At 44.6% G+C, this 17,186-nt stretch overlaps 1 protein-coding gene across 3 annotated transcripts in view; it reads right to left on the bottom strand.

Moving 5' to 3' along the window:
* AGAP1 (ArfGAP with GTPase domain, ankyrin repeat and PH domain 1) overlaps positions 1-16,705 on the bottom strand; it is a 303,821-nt gene extending 287,116 nt beyond the window's left edge. For all 3 annotated transcript variants that reach the window (XM_066322379.1, XM_066322381.1, XM_066322380.1), the window contains exon 1: positions 16,328-16,705. In XM_066322379.1, the coding sequence (XP_066178476.1) occupies positions 16,328-16,490 (163 nt within the window). In that variant the 5' untranslated portion in view covers positions 16,491-16,705. The remainder of the gene's footprint in view (positions 1-16,327) is intronic.
* Positions 16,706-17,186: the final 481 nt, after the last annotated feature.

Raw genomic sequence — 17,186 nt, 5'->3', positions numbered from 1 at the left:
TGAAAAGCTGAAGATGTATGTTTTAAGCAGGGTTACTGCTCTGACTGGGCTGTATCTGCACTCATCCTTTATCAGGCTACTCAAACACCTCAGTATCAGGTTAGCCAGGGAAAAGGAAGTCTTAGGACAACATGAGAAGGCTGATCTATGCTGGCCTGTTAGCTTATTTTTTCATTCAATGAAATTTCCTGATAAATGCTTCCATGCAAAGTTTATATTGGCAGAATTCTCATCTCTACAGCACTCCATGGCTTTCCAGACTCAATGACAGAGGCAATCAGCTACAGAGCCCTCTGACTTTGTAGTGCAGACAGACAGGGAAGAGAGACTGAGTGAAAGGATGCCCAGCCAAAGGTACTTGGGGCTCAAGCGCTCATGAACTTGGGGATAAATAATCATTTTCCACAAAATGCAGGTTCCCCAACGCAAAACTGAATGGCGTGTTTTGGCCAACAGTTGCTCCTCTAAGTGCTGCAATTATCTCAACATTAAGGGATTACCACAGCCACCCACTAATTACAAAATTACTTACATTATACCATACAAAGCAGCCAGCACCGAGCAGCATTAGCATAAGACTTCAGGAACATGCTCCTGATTTCACTCAAGCCTAGGACACAGAGCAGATTTTCCAAATTAGAGAAATCCTTTGTTCTCCATCACAGTGGATGTCGAGATTGTTACAAACTGTCTCTTTCACTCACAAGTCTCTAAGAGATAACCTGATCATCCTCCAAAAAAGAACAACTATGCACAGTCAAGGTTACTTTAAAGTTTAAAATGAAGATCAGAATTCCTTTCCTTAATTTGGTTTGGGTTGGAAGGACCTCCTCTCCCAGAGAAACAGGATCAAGTTTGGTATGGCCTGGAAGTTGTTTTACTGCCCACTGAGATGTTCAGCAGCATGAGTTTCTGTGCAGCATCCTACCTACCCTGCTCCGTGAGGAAAAGCACGTTTAGGCGTAAGACAGCGATTCACTGAACGGAGCCAAGAGCCCTCCAACACCCCATCAGCTCTGCAACAGCAAATTAAATATCACAGGCTCACCCACTCTTAAACTACGCTCTCAGAAGGCCGTGAAGATCTGCATCTGTTTTTAACAAGTTTATATTCTGCTGCTCAACTTTACCACAAGTCTTGCACATTTCTAGTAGTATTTTCAGCTAAATCCAACCTGGGAATCAAGCAGAACATCGCCTCATTTTGAATTCAAGTTGAATGGAGGTTGTAGTAATTCTAAGGCACAAAGGAGCAGAGTAATATAATCCTCAGGTTACAGACTTTGCTTACCTGACTAGCTTAAAGAGGCTTTACTCTGTGGGTGGGTTAAAAAGAATTAAAATAAAAGCTTAATTTTTTTCCCCAAATCACTCTCAGCATCTTTATTTATTATTAATCAGATCTCATCTGCTCAATACATCATTTCCATAAGATTAGCCATCAGCCACATGTTACAAGTAGACAACAAATCCTGTGTCCTTTTCTCAACATAAAGCTTCCACCTCCTCAAGAGTAAACAAAGAGCAGAAGCTAGAATAGTCTGTTGCCTTTATGCGAGTCAACCCCTGGATGAAAAACATATTACAGAAAACAGATCTGATCTTCAATCTCAGTTATTTCAGTCTTGTATCACAATTTGTCATTAGCAAGGGCCCTTATCTATTCTCTCTTATGAATACACCCCATCACCTCTCAATGGAATGCAAATATAAATACAAGTAATTTGATTTACTGTTCTTTTCAGGGAATTAATACACTGGGGTTTATTTTAAACAGGTACATGTAAATTGCAAATTCAGTTACCTTTTACCTGTTTAAAATATTTTTTTTCTTTGCTGACAAGTGGATGGAAGACGCAAATTAAACAAGTGCCAAGCAGTTGAAAATACTTGCTTTTATGTCAGTTGCTCATTATGACGTAGCACATGTATCTAAATATAGAAATTAGTCTGAAAGTTGGCAATCACAAGGACCAGAAGAAGAATCAGATCCTGGAAAATCCCTTCACAACAGTCAAGCACATGAAAGCGATAATCTAAGAAGCCTTCAAAATCCTCTCAAGTTATGTCATTTTAGTTCCTATCTCAAAGTCTCCCAGAACAGCTGCTTGTCCCTAAGTACTGCAAGAATTTGGCTTCTTTTTTACTTCCAGAAGCCAACAGCCTGCAAGCACTCAAGAAGTTTGGGAGAGTAAAAGCAATGTACACTGAAGCTGCTGCATGCATTCCAGCCATCACTGATGTTTCAATGGCCTGTTTGTCCTGCTTGGAGCCAAACACTGAGGAAAAAATGCTTCTTGCAAGTGAGGGAACCACTCACTATCCCATACCTCAAGCATATACAGCTCTCTTGACCATCAAAATCCATTTTTACAGCTCTACAGGAATTACTCACAAGCTATCACAGCCAGAAAACAAATCCCACGCTCTCGCCCCATGATGATTTCCCATGTCACATCCCTCATCAGCATCAGAGCTTCTACTGTCCAATTCCCAAGGAGATCAAACCTAATAGATGTCTCTCATACACAGCTCCCGGGTTTTTGAGGTCCATTTGTTTTCACTCAGCTGTTTTGGGTTGCAGACAGACACATCTGGATATAAATTTTTAGGAATTAATTCAAGCTCCAGGACCAGCAGCAAGCACACTGGGCTTTCAGTTCCCTCTGCTTGATGTGGAATTACTCCTGCAGAAGCTTGGCCACAGCTTCCAAAACACAAACCCCACCATGGATGCCAAGAGATGAGCCACTGTCACTATTACAGAGGCAACATTTTCAAGATGCTTACTGTACTAGCTCCTAAGACTCAGGGTTTATATTCTGCTTTAAAAACTGGACTAAAATAAGTGTTGTCTAATTTTTTGCCTTTTTATTTGCGTCTGTATGGGATGGTAATACAACAACAATTTGGCAGTACAAAATCTGGAGGACAGTTCATAATATCATCCTGTTGCCATCACTGCTGCTTTTCTAGACCTTTAGGTGAATTTCAGTCAGGTATCTTCAAGTTCAAGCCCCATGCACTTGTTCTTGATCTTAGTTTTAACACTTGAATGTGTAAGAAGTGCCTGCTATGCTCACATATAATAATTTTCCTTAATCCAGAGGTGATCCTCACAGCAGACCCATCACACAGCCTAAGGACCCAAGAGTGATTCTAGCAGAAAGCAACCCAAACAGAGTCACAGGGTAGTAGAGGGTTTTTCTGGCCCCCTGTAGTGTTCTCCACACACTATTCCCAGTGAAACCTGTACCTTAATCCCTGTCCAGGGAATATATTACCCTGAGGACAATAAATGTCCTGTCTCTGCTGACATACCTAGCTAGGAACAGCCTTTTTATTGATGTCATCAAACTCACAGAGGCAAACAAAAGACAGATGCTGAGATAACAGACACAGTTCATACCCAGGAAGAACATAGATTTATACAACTGTGTTCATCCCTGTTTGTAGCAGGTTGCTGTTTTGGACTTTTGGGGCGTTTTTTCACTTACAGCCTCAATGATCTGGTTTGAAAAAGATCTAATCCCATTCATAATTGGATCTGTATTTCATTTCCCTGATGTGGCATCACTCATCAGCTTTTACCAAATATCACCACTTACCTAGTTGGCAATACTTCCACTGCTGAGTAGAGGAACAGCATGAGAACGACAAAACCTGCTGCAGAATGTCAGACAAGGAGGAGAAATGTCTCCACGCTGCATGGTAACACAGGTTCCTCTGACAGCACCTTTCACTGGAATTCAGGAATACCAGACAACTCCTAAAACACTCCAGTGTTGCTTTCTTCCAAAATGATGGTATTAGTATTCAAGCTTCTAGCAGGTAGCTAGTTCAGCCTGAGTACATCACCTTATTTACATATTAATTTAAAAAACAATCGTCTGAAACACCACCAGTAGCTACCTGTGTCCCTACAAATTCTGACAAAATTCATTTTCTCCATTTATCAACAGAGTTTTTAAAAAGCAATTGGCCTAGTTAGCAAATCAAGGGATATAAATTTGAGCTTTAATTTTAATAACATGTCATTACCTAACAACAAGTAATCCCTAAAAGGACATATTTGCACTTTTTAGGTCACTGAGGTATTTGCCTCTTGCTGTTGACAGGCTCTATTCAAATCACAGCCAAACACCTGTATTTAAATGCTTTTTGCTTCTAAATTGACTAATTTCTTTCAGCTGTCTGTAATCTCATTTCAGTGCTTGCTGTGAGAGCAAGCCAGTCAGGCTCAAATTAGAAAACTTGATATGATTAAAGTGTCTAAATCACCTTGAAATATTAAGTTTGAGATAGATTAATGTTCATTTTGTCAAACACTCACTTTAATCCAATATGTTTCAGAAGCAAAGCAATCCTCCCCGTGCACACAGAGAGCAGCCTGTACAATTCTCAATCTGAAGAATCAGCTCCCTCCTGAAACAGCTCTTGCCTTATTCAAGAAAAAGTCATCTCTTTAGAGCACTGCATTCCATAATCTAACATCAGGATTTTCCCTATCAGCCTGGAAATACAATATCTCTCTGAATTATATTAAACTTCATTGGTTTGTACAGTAAAACAGTTAAAGCACGTATCCCTTACAAGAACCACAGCCCAAATACCTTCATTATCCCAACACTGCATGAGTATCCCTATTTTATTTTCCTCATGTTTTCCCACTGCAGTTTCTGCTGCACTGACATCACCACCAATTCAAATGGCACACCGTGTTTTCCATTACCTAAAGCTGCACAGGGGAGTATCATATATATTCTGCCCTCACCATACAGATAAAAACCACGTCAAAATTATTACCATATAGACGATGGTAATTTTCCAGCTCAAAGAGGGGGGTAGGAGAAAGCATGTTCTGGAATATTTTTTCAGCTGGTGTTTAAATCCCACCAAGAACAACAATGAGACTACATGAAAGCCACTGAATTTCCCCTTTAACATTAGAGTGACTAAAATGGACCAGCATTTGAATTCGGCATTTGAAGGAAAACAGGGGCCTCCAATTGTTTATATTTGTAGACCAGTTTTAAAAAACATGTAATGCTCCCATCCCAAAAGCTTTTGTCGGATAATTTGGAGAGGATTAGCAAGTGAGCAATTAGTACATGCAGTTCACATCAACTAGCACGACAATTAGCATCATAAATCAAACCAGCAAGCCTCTGACTGAATCCTATTATGCGGGAAGCAAGATGTTCCAGTAAGCAAAATATTCCCAGAGAAGTCATGTCTTTCTGGAAGCCACGTAGGGCTGCCGAGCTCAGCTAGAACACGACTTTTCTCAGATATTAAGCGGCTACCAAGGCAGGTGTCTGCTGTGAGCACGGATCCACGGGCACGCAGGTACCCACACACCTCCTCCCCGCTCAGAGGTCACACACGTGCGTGTTCACCCAGCTCTTCCCAGCTGTGCCTCACCCGACTTCAATCCCATTGTCACCTGAGTCAACAGCCAGAGCCTTCCATCCACAAACCCATGTACTCTTGTACGTCCAGATGCCATTAAATGCCACAACCTCACAGCGGTGAGGCATTTCTGAAGCTTAATTAATGCAGGTTAAAATTAGACTCTTTATTTTGCATGAGAAAAATAATGAAACGGGACTAAATGGACGAGTTGCCTCAGGGTGTAAGAATCGTTTTCCTCAGCTTGTTTCTGCTCCTCCCTGCTTTCATTTACTCAGCTCCAAGGGTGGAACTACAGATTGCCATTCAAGTAGCACAACTGCCACAGGAGAGTGATAAACCACTCCAGCAAGGTCCCACCTGCACTCAGGCTGCAGCTATAGATTTCTGCTGTATTCAGAACGTATCAGCAGAATTGTCAATTCTTACAGTTTCATCATCCATCATTCATGTGACCACCCTGTGCAGGGGCTCAGAGGCTGGCCCAGGAACCCACAGAGATTTTTCAATCCCAAGCTTGAATAGCAATCCAAAACTAATTTTATGAAGGAAAACTATTACTCTACTGTGAATAAAACTATTTATTCACAGTAGAAAGAAAATAATCCTATTAATTCTTTAGCATGTATTGGAAATACGAACAAAGCTTCACTACAAAAGCACTTTTAAACTCCGCTACATCATTGATTTTATGTTTATGACAGCAATGGTACATTATTTTCCTTCATCGTCATTATTTATTAGCTTCGATAGTTGACAATTGTACCCTTGGCAGCACAACCAATAACACCTTCTGGCCAGAAACAGAGACAGTGCAATTCATAACATTTTTCATAATAATTCATAACAATTCATAACATAATGATTTTTATTAGCGGAATCCTCACAATCAAATACCCGCATCTGTTAAGACTTTCTGAGCTATCATTCTAGTTTTAGTGCTAAACAGTGATCCAAATCAGAGATACACAGCTCATCTTTCTCTCTCTCTCTCCATACCTGCTTTATAACCTGCCTCCCACAGCACCTACAGCAGCAGATATTAAGCTGTATGTCACTTCAGTGACAGTAAGCTCCCATCTCTGACTTTTGATTATTTTTTATCAGGCCAAATTTGTCATGCCATGCCACCCTACCTAAAAATATAAACACCTACCAGGCCTATCCACGATCAGTACAATGGCTGTAAGTTTACTGTGACCTAATATTAGTTAATGTTTTATCTTCCCACATCAGGAAGAACTCAGTCACTGAAGCCTGACTCAGACCATTACGTAAAATTTACAAAAGAAAAGACACATTCAAACCTAAGAATCCAACAGCAGTTCAATTTCTCGTTCTTAGTATTCCAGCATTACTATATGGATGAAATAAGTTTCCAAGAGATCCTTTCACTCTGCAGTCACAGCAACTTTTAGAAAGCAGCACAGGTAATTTCCTAGGCCAAGTCTATGACAAGAAGTGCCACTGGCTCCTACTGCTCTAAGTTGGCTTTATGGATTTCTTGGCTGCATTTGTGTGCTACAGCTGCCATAGAAAGGCTGAGGGATGACCTGATTTTTGCCTTCAAGACATGAAAATTACTATTAACATTCAGGCCACCTCAAGAAATTTCATTGAATGAGTAATCCTGGCTGTAACAGTGTAGAAAGCGGGTGGGGAAAGGAACCATTCCATCAATTTGCACCTGCTAACCTAGCTCAAAGCAGCAGATTTGAACTGCAAAGCCACAATCCTTTTTATGCTTTGAGAACACTCATAGATCCTTTCTATAATGCATTTACATAGCTCTAAAACTACCTGGGTTTGAAACTCTAAGTTTCTGGGCAAGCCTACTTAAGACTGTTTCCTGGACCTGGACACGGATTTCAACTTCATGTTTATCAATCCATTCACAGCCTTAGACATTTCATTCTCCTTCCTCACCTCCCTAGTTACGGAGCATTTTCCTGAGTTTGGCTGGCAAACCATTGAGGAAATTCACTGCCGGATGAAAAACAGCAGCTATCAAAACACTGTCTGATCTTGCACAGCAAGGTCACCCTCCTGAACCACAGAATCTCCTGAGCTGGAATAATCCTGACCCACAAGGATCATTGATCCAAGCCCTGGCCCTGCACAGACACCCCAATAACCCCACCCTGTGCATCCCTGAGAGCATTGTCCAAAGGCTCCTGGAGCTCTGGCAGCCTGGGCAACGCCCAGCACCCTCTGGGGGAAGAACCTTATCCTAAAATCCAGCCTAGACATCCCCAACACAGCTTCGTGCTATTAGAGATGCTGTAACAAAGGGTTCCACAGATACTGGGGAGAAATTGAGGGAAAAGAAGAAAAACAGAAGTAAAATGCCTTCAACATGTACACTAAAACCTTCACTCCCAAGATTATTCTAACCAGGCCCAAAATTCCTCATTTATCCACACACTGGCCATCTCCAAATTCACATGCCAGGCACCTGAGCTGGGATGCTGCCCAAGTGATGCAAAGAGCTCCTGGCACACAAGGCGTTAACTCAGACACACCAGCGCTTGCAGGTTAAATAGGATCCATTTGAATGATTGCTGTCTGGGCATCCCAGTGCCATGCTTTTAGCATATTTCCTCTGGAGAGCTCAGTTGCTGTGATACCTAAAAGACAGACGTCCTGGCTGCTCTCCTGAGCATGAGAAGCTCAAACAAAGATAAGGATCTCTCACATTCGAACCTACTGTATCTGTATGACCACCGAGTACTGATGCTACAAAATCCTGCAACAGTGACTGGCTGTGTCATTCCTCCTGGTTATGGTACTGAAAAAGACAGTCGTAAATTATAGAGACAGCGGTAAAATTAACAGGAAATTTACTAAAAGGAACAACATCTGTGGTTTAGTTTAATAGAAAATGTAAGCACTACCAAGATCAAGTCGAGGTTTGGAGTTAAGTCGTGTTGAGCATTGATTTGGTCTAAGCTATAAACAGTTCCTCAATCCCTTTAAAAATGATGAAAAAAAATTGAAAAATGTAAGCTTCTCACAGACAAACACAAAGCAATATACCCTAAGCTATAGATTCAATTCCAGTCTTCCTCAGAGTCCCTTTGCTTGTCTGTATTTTCCTTTGGGATAAAAGACAAAATTACCAAACAAAGTAACTGTCTCATCATTGGGTTTACATTCATTATCCAACTATGTAAACTAGTGAAGCTACAAAGGGAACACTGAAATTACATCTTTCACACAGATCAACCCTGTGTTTTAGTTCTGGCTTCCTGAAGTGGTTAACTGAAGCTTATTTAAGCAATAAGAAAGAAAAGTGAAAGAACAAGTCATTCTCTGGTTTGGAAATTCACCACTATCTTCACACCCTGTCATCTGTACCACTATGCAGGCTCCAAATAGATTAGTCAGGATCCTGAAATTGCATTAATGAGCCTGAATGTGCACATACTGATTAAGTAACACATCTGCTTCCACCTACCTAAGAAAAAAAAATGTTAAATACTTCCAGAGGGCTTTGGAATTGCCAGCTGCCCACAACAGACTCACTACCACCAAGGAAACTTGACATCCTCACTGTTTCCACCTTGGAATCAAAATTTAACACGAACTTTCTAAGAAATGACAGATTGCTGGTGGTCAAAATACATCTAAGTGAGATGTTACCTTATTCCTAACATGGATCACGAGATTTATGCTGCATTTATAACCCTAGCACAATTACAAGAGAAGCACAAATTAACTGCAACTAACTTCAGATCCAAAACTACTAGGAAGTAGTTGAAAAGTCTCTCCTTACAAGGAAATACTAAGTTAAAATCACCTTCCTTTTCAATCTCAATTGGTATAGAAGTCACAGAAGTCTTTAGATCAGAAATCAGCAGCATCCCAACTTGTCCACATCTGGCACTGTCTTTGCTCTATTTCATGGTGTGAGGACAGGCAGGAACACAAAAGAGAAGCTGAGCCACAGCTCTCCCTCAGAACAGGTGACACAAAGTACAAACACTGCTTGAAGCCAGTCAAGGACAAAAACTAATATAACAGAAAACAAATCTCTTATTCCCACAGACATTAGGATTATCAAAACCATTGAATATACCACTTGCTGTCTCAGAACAGAAAAGTTTATCCACTGTAGATTACTAAGCAATCATTTTGGATTTGTTCCACAACTGCTGTAAAGCTGTGTGTTCGAAGGTCACACAGAAAACCCTTCACATAAAAACTAACAGTTGCAGAAAGGGATGTTTGAAATGCACTGTCAGCAAAAGGTCACACAGTTGAGATACAACTGAGTTCTGAGGGTTTTTTGGAGCTTATATTACCTTTTCTTCAAAGATTTGCCAAAAATATCAACACTATCATTCACCTTGCTTATTGGTAAGGACAAAACCAATGCCAGTGGTGACGCAGTAGAGAACAGAGCATTCCTGAAGTCTGGGGAGTTGTTCAACTGCCTGGCACTACTCCAAGCCTCTCTCACTAGCAAAAAACAATGTGGGATTTTTTAATTTCACTTACAAACATACTGCAGCCCGACAGCTGTAAGTGCATCCCTTAAATATTAGAAATTAATGACATACCTCATATCCCTACCTCAGTTTTCCCAGCATGATCAAAGACACAAACCTATTCCTTCAGGAGGCAAGGTTAAGGCTAAGACCACAGCTACTTCAAGTGCTGGAGAAGAAGCACCTTCCTAACGGGAAAATAAGTCTTGTGAAGACACTTAGCTTGAGCACCGATGTCCCTTTTCAGAAACAATTGCCATTTTGTTACTGCTCAGGACAATGCAGAACACAAACGCAGCAACCCCTTCCAAAGTGCTTCCTTTTCCCAAGTGCCTGAGTTGAGCAAAAGCAAATCCAACCTCCTATCCGCTGCACTGCTGAGTGCCCCCTCTTAGACAGTAGGACTCATTTGCCAATTTAAACAGAAATAAAAACAGTGATATGTATACACAGCAGCACGAACTCTTGTATCAGCATTATTGCCTGCTGCTTTCAACTAATCCCCCAAAGCAAACGGTGGGAGAAGGCCGGCACGCTCCCTGAAAACTCTAAAGCCTCACAGCACATCTGCACTATCAACATCAGCTGATCCACAGCAGGTCTCCTTTCTTGCCCCAGGGAAAGAAGTTATCCTCACAAGTTAATGGTTTAAGGCTTTCCTCTTGATCTGTAACTCTTCTGCGCTTGCTCAAAAGCATCTGAAATTTAATCATGCAGCTTTTGCAGAGAATAGCAGTGAAGCATATAATTTAAAGCCAGAATAAGACATTCCAGGAACTTCAGAGACAAGTATCAAACCTAGCTTTTAGTTTACCATGCAAGTACAGTTAATACCAAGCATTTGAATCTTTTTGCTTACCCACATACTGGAGTCTGCCATCTTCCACATTAAAAAGAAATATCTTTCCATTTGCATACGAGCCACACTAACAGCAAAACATGCACTACATTTCATCAGTGGAGGTGAATACACTTCCCAGTGGAGGAGCACAAAACAATAAGAGCAGATCGCAGGATGGTTTGGTTTGGAAGGGACCTTCAAGATCACCCAATTCCACCCCCTGCCATGGGAAGGACACCTCCCCTATCCCAGGCTGCTCCAAGCCCCAGTGCCCAACCTGGCCTGGGACACTTCCAGGGATGGAGCAGCCACAGCTGCTCTGGGCACCCTGTGCCAGGGCCTGCCCACCCTCGGTATGTTTCCTCTGAGCCAGGTTAACAGCTCAGGGCACAAAGGTGCACATGCACAATCAGCAAAAAAGGGCATTGAGAGACTTGTCCCCAACATGCTGCCCTGGCTGTTACAGGAAACAATCCTCACCCCAGTCACTTACTGTGTTCATGCAAGCTCAGAATTTACCTGGATACACTTACTCACCAGCTATGTGGGCAGATTCTCCGTGCCTGAGTCACCTAGATTTAATCCCCCAGCAAACCAAAAACAATAGCACATTCCCATGCTCTGTTGTGCTCACCCAGAAATCTGATGGCTGTTTGGAGAATCTGATTGATCCTGTCAAATGACATAGTTTGAGCTACAATTCCAAGATGCAAATGTAACAAAAGCTCAAAGAGGCCAACTGCTATGATGGTTTTAAGATGCAATTGTCTTATGTGATATCTGGGGATTTCTTCAGCTTGGGTCAGTGAAGCCTAAATGTCTGAACTACGCCATCATTCCTTTGATGTATTGAAATAATATAACAAGAACCCTACAATGGTCTGGGTTGGAAGCAACCTTAAAGCTCATCTAATCGCACCCTCTGCCGTGGGTGAAGACACCTTCCACCATGCCAGGTTGCTCCAAGCCCTGTCTAAGCTGGCCTTGAACAGTTGTAGCCTTGCATTTCCCCAGAGAAAACAATGCTTTGACAGCACATGCATTTTTCAAGTAGCTTGCCTCAGCCTTGAACAGCAGCAGCAGTTTTAAGACACTATTGCTGCCTCAACTCCAAGACTGAGTACAACTCCTCCTGTAACATTGTCCTCAACATACTCAATACCAGCATTCAAGAGGCTGCAAAACTGGAGAGCCACAACAATTAGATACCTCTAAGGCTCCTCTACTTCAAGAGTTTTAGCTACACCTTAAATTACTTTTTTTTCAGGAAACAGTACTTTCAAAAGTGATCGGAAGGAAAAAAAAATAAAGTTTGCACCTTCTCCCATTTTCTCCCACTCTCACGCTTCCCAGGGCATCTTTGAGCTGTCCTGAGCAACTTATTTCCAAATGTACAATCTCATATTTTCCCTATGACTTAGATTATTTCCTGATAATCACTTAATGCTCATCATTTCGAACCTAAAACTAGCATTTATGACATGCTTTTTTAAATTTTATCTTTAACGGAAAAACTAGAGTAAAGATCACAAAATGCTCTGGGAACACAGCAATTCATACCTACATGATGTCTGGGTATGGCACTCTTACCAATTAAAGCAATAATTTCCCCTTAAATAAATAAAAACTACTTGAGATGCTCAACACCTGCTGCATCTGCAGGTTAGTACTAAGTATATCAGTGTTTTTATAGATTACTAATAATGTGTACATCACCTTGGCTAAAGCGTTTTAAAGTCTCTTCATGAAGGATTAAAAATTAAGTATTTCACCATCTTTCCTTGGTTTTCCGTCTTGCTAAAGTTTATAAAAATATAGTGCTAGTCTCAGCCTGGATGGTGAGAAACTGGAACTGACATATTCAGCTTTTACCTCCCCTTGCAGATCACCACATGATATTTTCAGTAACCTAAAGATCACTGAAGGCAATTCATATTTTCTCTCCCTGTTTCTAAGCACACAACATACTTGATGTAAGAAATGTTTAATGTTGATTAAGCAGCGATGCTGTGAACTACAGAACATGGGAAGGCAGATTTTACTACAGTAAAGTCTGTGTAACCGACTAATAATATTAATTACACTGTTATTAAACTACTATAACCATTTAAGTAACTGTAAAACTGACGGGCTATTTAACAAGAATTTCCTACAAAAAACACAGGACAGAAGTGTATGCTTTTGAAGTGCTGACTGCAACTCTGAGACATGCAAGAACCTGGAAGCAGCCCACTTTTATTTTGGCATCTTTATCCACTGAGGAAAAACTAACGAAGCACTATCACCCAGAGCTGTTTTATCTAGTATCACATGTAATTTAGAATAACACAAGGCAAGAAATCTCTGTGCAAAAAGTATGGACAAATCAATTTATGACCCAGTTTAGCACTTGCTCTCTTCATATTAGATAGCACTCTTAAATATAAACCACTACTGCAGAAAGGGGAGTTTGAATTCCAGATTTTTTCAACAGTTTTTAGTCTAGCGAGTATGCCTAGACACTCCTATAAACTCCAAGGGTAAGAATAATTCCAAATGTAAAAAGAAAGAGGGTTTACACTGCCAATAAAATCTGAAGTGCTGGAAAGACAGTGCCACTCTACGTAGCAAAGAAAATTCTAGGAATCAGTAACAGCAGCTCGACTTCACTGAAAGTTCCAAATTGCTTAAGATTCCAAGCATGTTCTTCTCCAGAGCTGTCAAACCTCTCTCGAGCAGGAGAGTACTAAAGAAGCTGTTCAAGGAGCACATGTTGGCTGGAGGTCATGTTTAAAGCCGCCTGAACTAAGTTGTTTATACTCTTCTCTTTACGGGGTGCAGTTCTCCGTGCAGTGGAAGAAACTCTTCCGGGAAGTTACTTCATATTTTCTCACAGCAGCCGCGTGCCAACCACATCACAATTCCTGTCATGAACCTCAGGTATCCTGAGGTTAAAAGATTTTGTGATTTGGGGAGTATCAGTACAACACTCAACTCTTTGCGGCAAAATTGGAAGGCAACCACCACAAGCCAAACGTCTGCTTTTCCTACGGGCAACACAGGGCACTACCACATGGATATAAAAGCCACTATCAGTGAGAAAGAGGCTTACTAACGATACAGCCTGGTGGAGCTGTAATCTAAAGGAGTGAGGAGTTGTTTTATCTCTAACTCTTCAACTATTCAATTTTTAAATATTTAAGAGCTAGTTGAAGAGCCCTCAGAAGACATACAATACACTCCTTTTCTAGATAAATCGTTCCCATCAATCAGAGCTACTGCTCTCATGACTCAGTGTCCAATAAAAGTTAGCAAATTATCTGTGAAGGTTTTACTCATCCTCTCAGCTTTTGAAACATGTTTTTTAGACTGCTATTTTGGTTTTTAAGTCTTTGTGATTGACAAATGAGCTGAGCCACAGTTAGGTAACAGAAATCATTAATACATGAAAAGACTAACACAAGTCACATGCTAAGAAGATAACTACATCCAGCGCTTCACATCCTCCTCCCACTTCCACACAGTCTTGCCATAGCACTACAGCCCAAGCATCTTATTCGGAAACATATTTATACCACGTAAACGTGTATTAATTACCACTTGAAAAAATGCTCTGCTGAAGGCATCCATCTATCCCGCAGAAATCCAAACACCGGCAGCACGGACAAAGGGACCGTGATCGAGCCAGAGTTTTCCCACCAGATCCATCAGTAAGTTTGAAACTCCCCAGGAGAGGAAAGAAAAGGCAAAGTACCCTCAGTAGGGGACAGCCCCACACCATAATCTCAGTAGTGACTAAAACAACAGAGAATATGCACAGATCTCTACCACACGCTTGGTCAGATGTAGATACTGAGTTAGGGACTGCTCTGTAATAAGTGACAGTCACCGCCAGCCTCCCTGCCTCGCCACACAACACACTAAACCCAAAATGTTAACTGCAAAAACCATGATGTCTGTCTATTCAAGCTCCACTGCTCAAGAGGCACACAAATAAATCTTTCAGGCAACAATCTCAATAGCAGCTTCTCCATCGGGACTTTTTGATTACATACCATTTAAAGAACAGCTAGGCCACCAACACAAGATGGTTTTAAGCAGCCCTATTTCACTGCTGTCCACCACACTCTGCTACCCTGAATCCCTTCAGAACAGCGACAGGATACTTCAGTCGAAAAAGCACACCACTTGAAGCTCAGCAAGTTATCACACAAAATAAGTCATAAATTTCTCCACAAAATACATATTCCTAGCCAATACTGTTTGCTCTTTTTAACTCCACCACAGTTAAGAAAAAATATCTGCAGACTTCCCTACGCTGGTGATTTCTCTCCTTATTTTGTGCATCCTAAGCAGTTCAAGCCTCTGTAGTGCTCCTGCGGGGATAGATACACATAAATCTAAGCTCAGAGGGCTGTTATCTCCATCTTGCCTCCCGACCTGTTTTTACACTACTGCACAGACACACTACCGCTCCATAACCCAGCCGCGCGTCTTGCTCACCCACTTCACACCACCAAACCACAGCCCACACTGTCTCCATCACATGCTGCGGGGAGCGCCGAAGAAAATTTCATCTTCCCGAGCCCTTCTGCAGGCAAAACGAGCATCATCCTTCCCACCGTACCCCAGTCCGAAAGAGCTCGCTGCTCTCCCGCACAGCAGCTGCGGACGAGTAGCAAAACAACTTCCAAACCCCACAGATCCCCACAAAGGGGCCACCCGGGGCATTCAGCGCCGAGGAAATGATGGGGACCAAGCCGGAACACCTCCGGCTCCCCGAAAACGCCAGCCACGAGGGGCGGAGGAAGGGCAGGCAGCCCCGAGCGGGGAGGCGGCTGCTCCCAAGGGCTGGGGGACACGGAAGGGGGCAGGGGGCAGCAGGACCATGGGCTGGGGCGAGCAGGGCCAGGGGGAAGGCGGGACGGCGAGGACAGGGATATTAACGGGGCGGCGAAGCAGGGAGCGAGGGGTAAGAAACAGAGCCATGGGCTGGGGGAGCTCTGGAGGGGGGATAAACGGAGCCATGGGCTGGGGGAGCTCTGGAGAGGGGATAAACAGAGCCACGGGCTGGGGGAGCTCTGGAGAGGGGATAAACGGAGCCATGGGCTGGGGGAGCTCTGGAGAGGGGATAAACGGAGCCATGGGCCGGGGGAGCTCTGGGGGAGCTCTGGAGAGGGGATAAACGGAGCCATGGGCTGGGGGACGTTTGGGGAGGGGGGAAAAACGGAGCCATGGGCTGGGGGAGGTTTGGGGAGGGGGGATAAACAGAGCCATGGGCTGGGGGAGGTTTGGGGAGGGGGGATAAACAGAGCCATGGGCTGGGGGAGGTTTGGGGAGGGGGGATAAACAGAGCCATGGGCTGGGGGAGGTTTGGGGAGGGGGGATAAACAGAGCCATGCGCTTGGGAGGCTTGAGACAGAGAACAGGACTGGCGGAGGTTTGGTGCGAAGAAGCAGAGGCGTGGGCTGGGGGAGGTTTTGGGGGCGCAGCGCCATGAGCTAGGGAAGCTTTCTGGGGAGCACAGGGCCACGGGCTGAGGAGGTTTTGGGGCACCTTTGGCCACTCGCTCCCTCTCCCCGCCGTGCCGGGGCCGCCGTCTCACCTTCGATGGCGATGACATGCTCGCGGATCTGGTTCTGCAGCACGGGCTCTTCCACCCGCTCCAGCAGCTCGTAGATGGAGTAGATGTTGGGGTGCACCGACTCGAAGCGCTGGATCTCGGCCCGGATGGCTGCCGAGTTCGCCAGCTGCTGCTGGTAGTTCATGGCGCGGCCGCTCCGCTCCGGCCCCTTCACGCTGAGACCCCCGGGCGGCGGCGGGGGCGAGCCCTGGCCGCCGCCGCCGCCTCACTCACCGGACACCCCCCCGCCCCGTGCCGGGCCGGCAGCAGCGCCTCGGCCTCGCGGCGCGCTGTCACTTCACGACGGCGGCAGCGGGGCGGGGCAGGGCCGCCCCCGGCCCCATGGAGGGAGGGAGGAAGGACCCGGTCGCGGTCGCGGTCCTGCTGGCGGTGCCGCTCTCGCCGCCTCCTCAGCCCCTCACGGCTCCCGGCGCCGGTCCCGCTCCAGACACCGCCGCCCCCCGGCCGATGGCCGGCCCCCCCCCGCACGCGCGCGCCCCCGCCACAGCCAATGGCCGGGGCCCCGCCGCGGCCTCGCGCCCTCCCGCGCGCTCGCCCCGCGTCCTTCTCCGCTCGCCCCGCTTCACGCTGGCGCGGGCCACGCCCCCTCCCTGTGACGTCACCGCGCAGGCCCCGCACTGCCCCGCCCCCGGGCACGCTGGGAAGTGTAGTCCCGGGGGGAGGCGCTGAGGGAGGGGCGGGCTGGCGGCGCTCCGCGCTCCCTCAGGGGACATCGCGGCCGCCACCGCTCGGCAGCGGTCACTCCGCAGGGAAGGACGGAGCCCCTCACCGTGAGCCTGGCCCCCGCGGCCGCGGGAGCCCTGAAGGTGATGAAAGTGGG

Source organism: Sylvia atricapilla, chromosome 7 (assembly GCF_009819655.1).
Source record: "Sylvia atricapilla isolate bSylAtr1 chromosome 7, bSylAtr1.pri, whole genome shotgun sequence".
NCBI classification, from domain to species: Eukaryota; Metazoa; Chordata; class Aves; order Passeriformes; family Sylviidae; genus Sylvia; species Sylvia atricapilla.
This window is presented reverse-complemented; position numbering and strand designations above follow the sequence as displayed.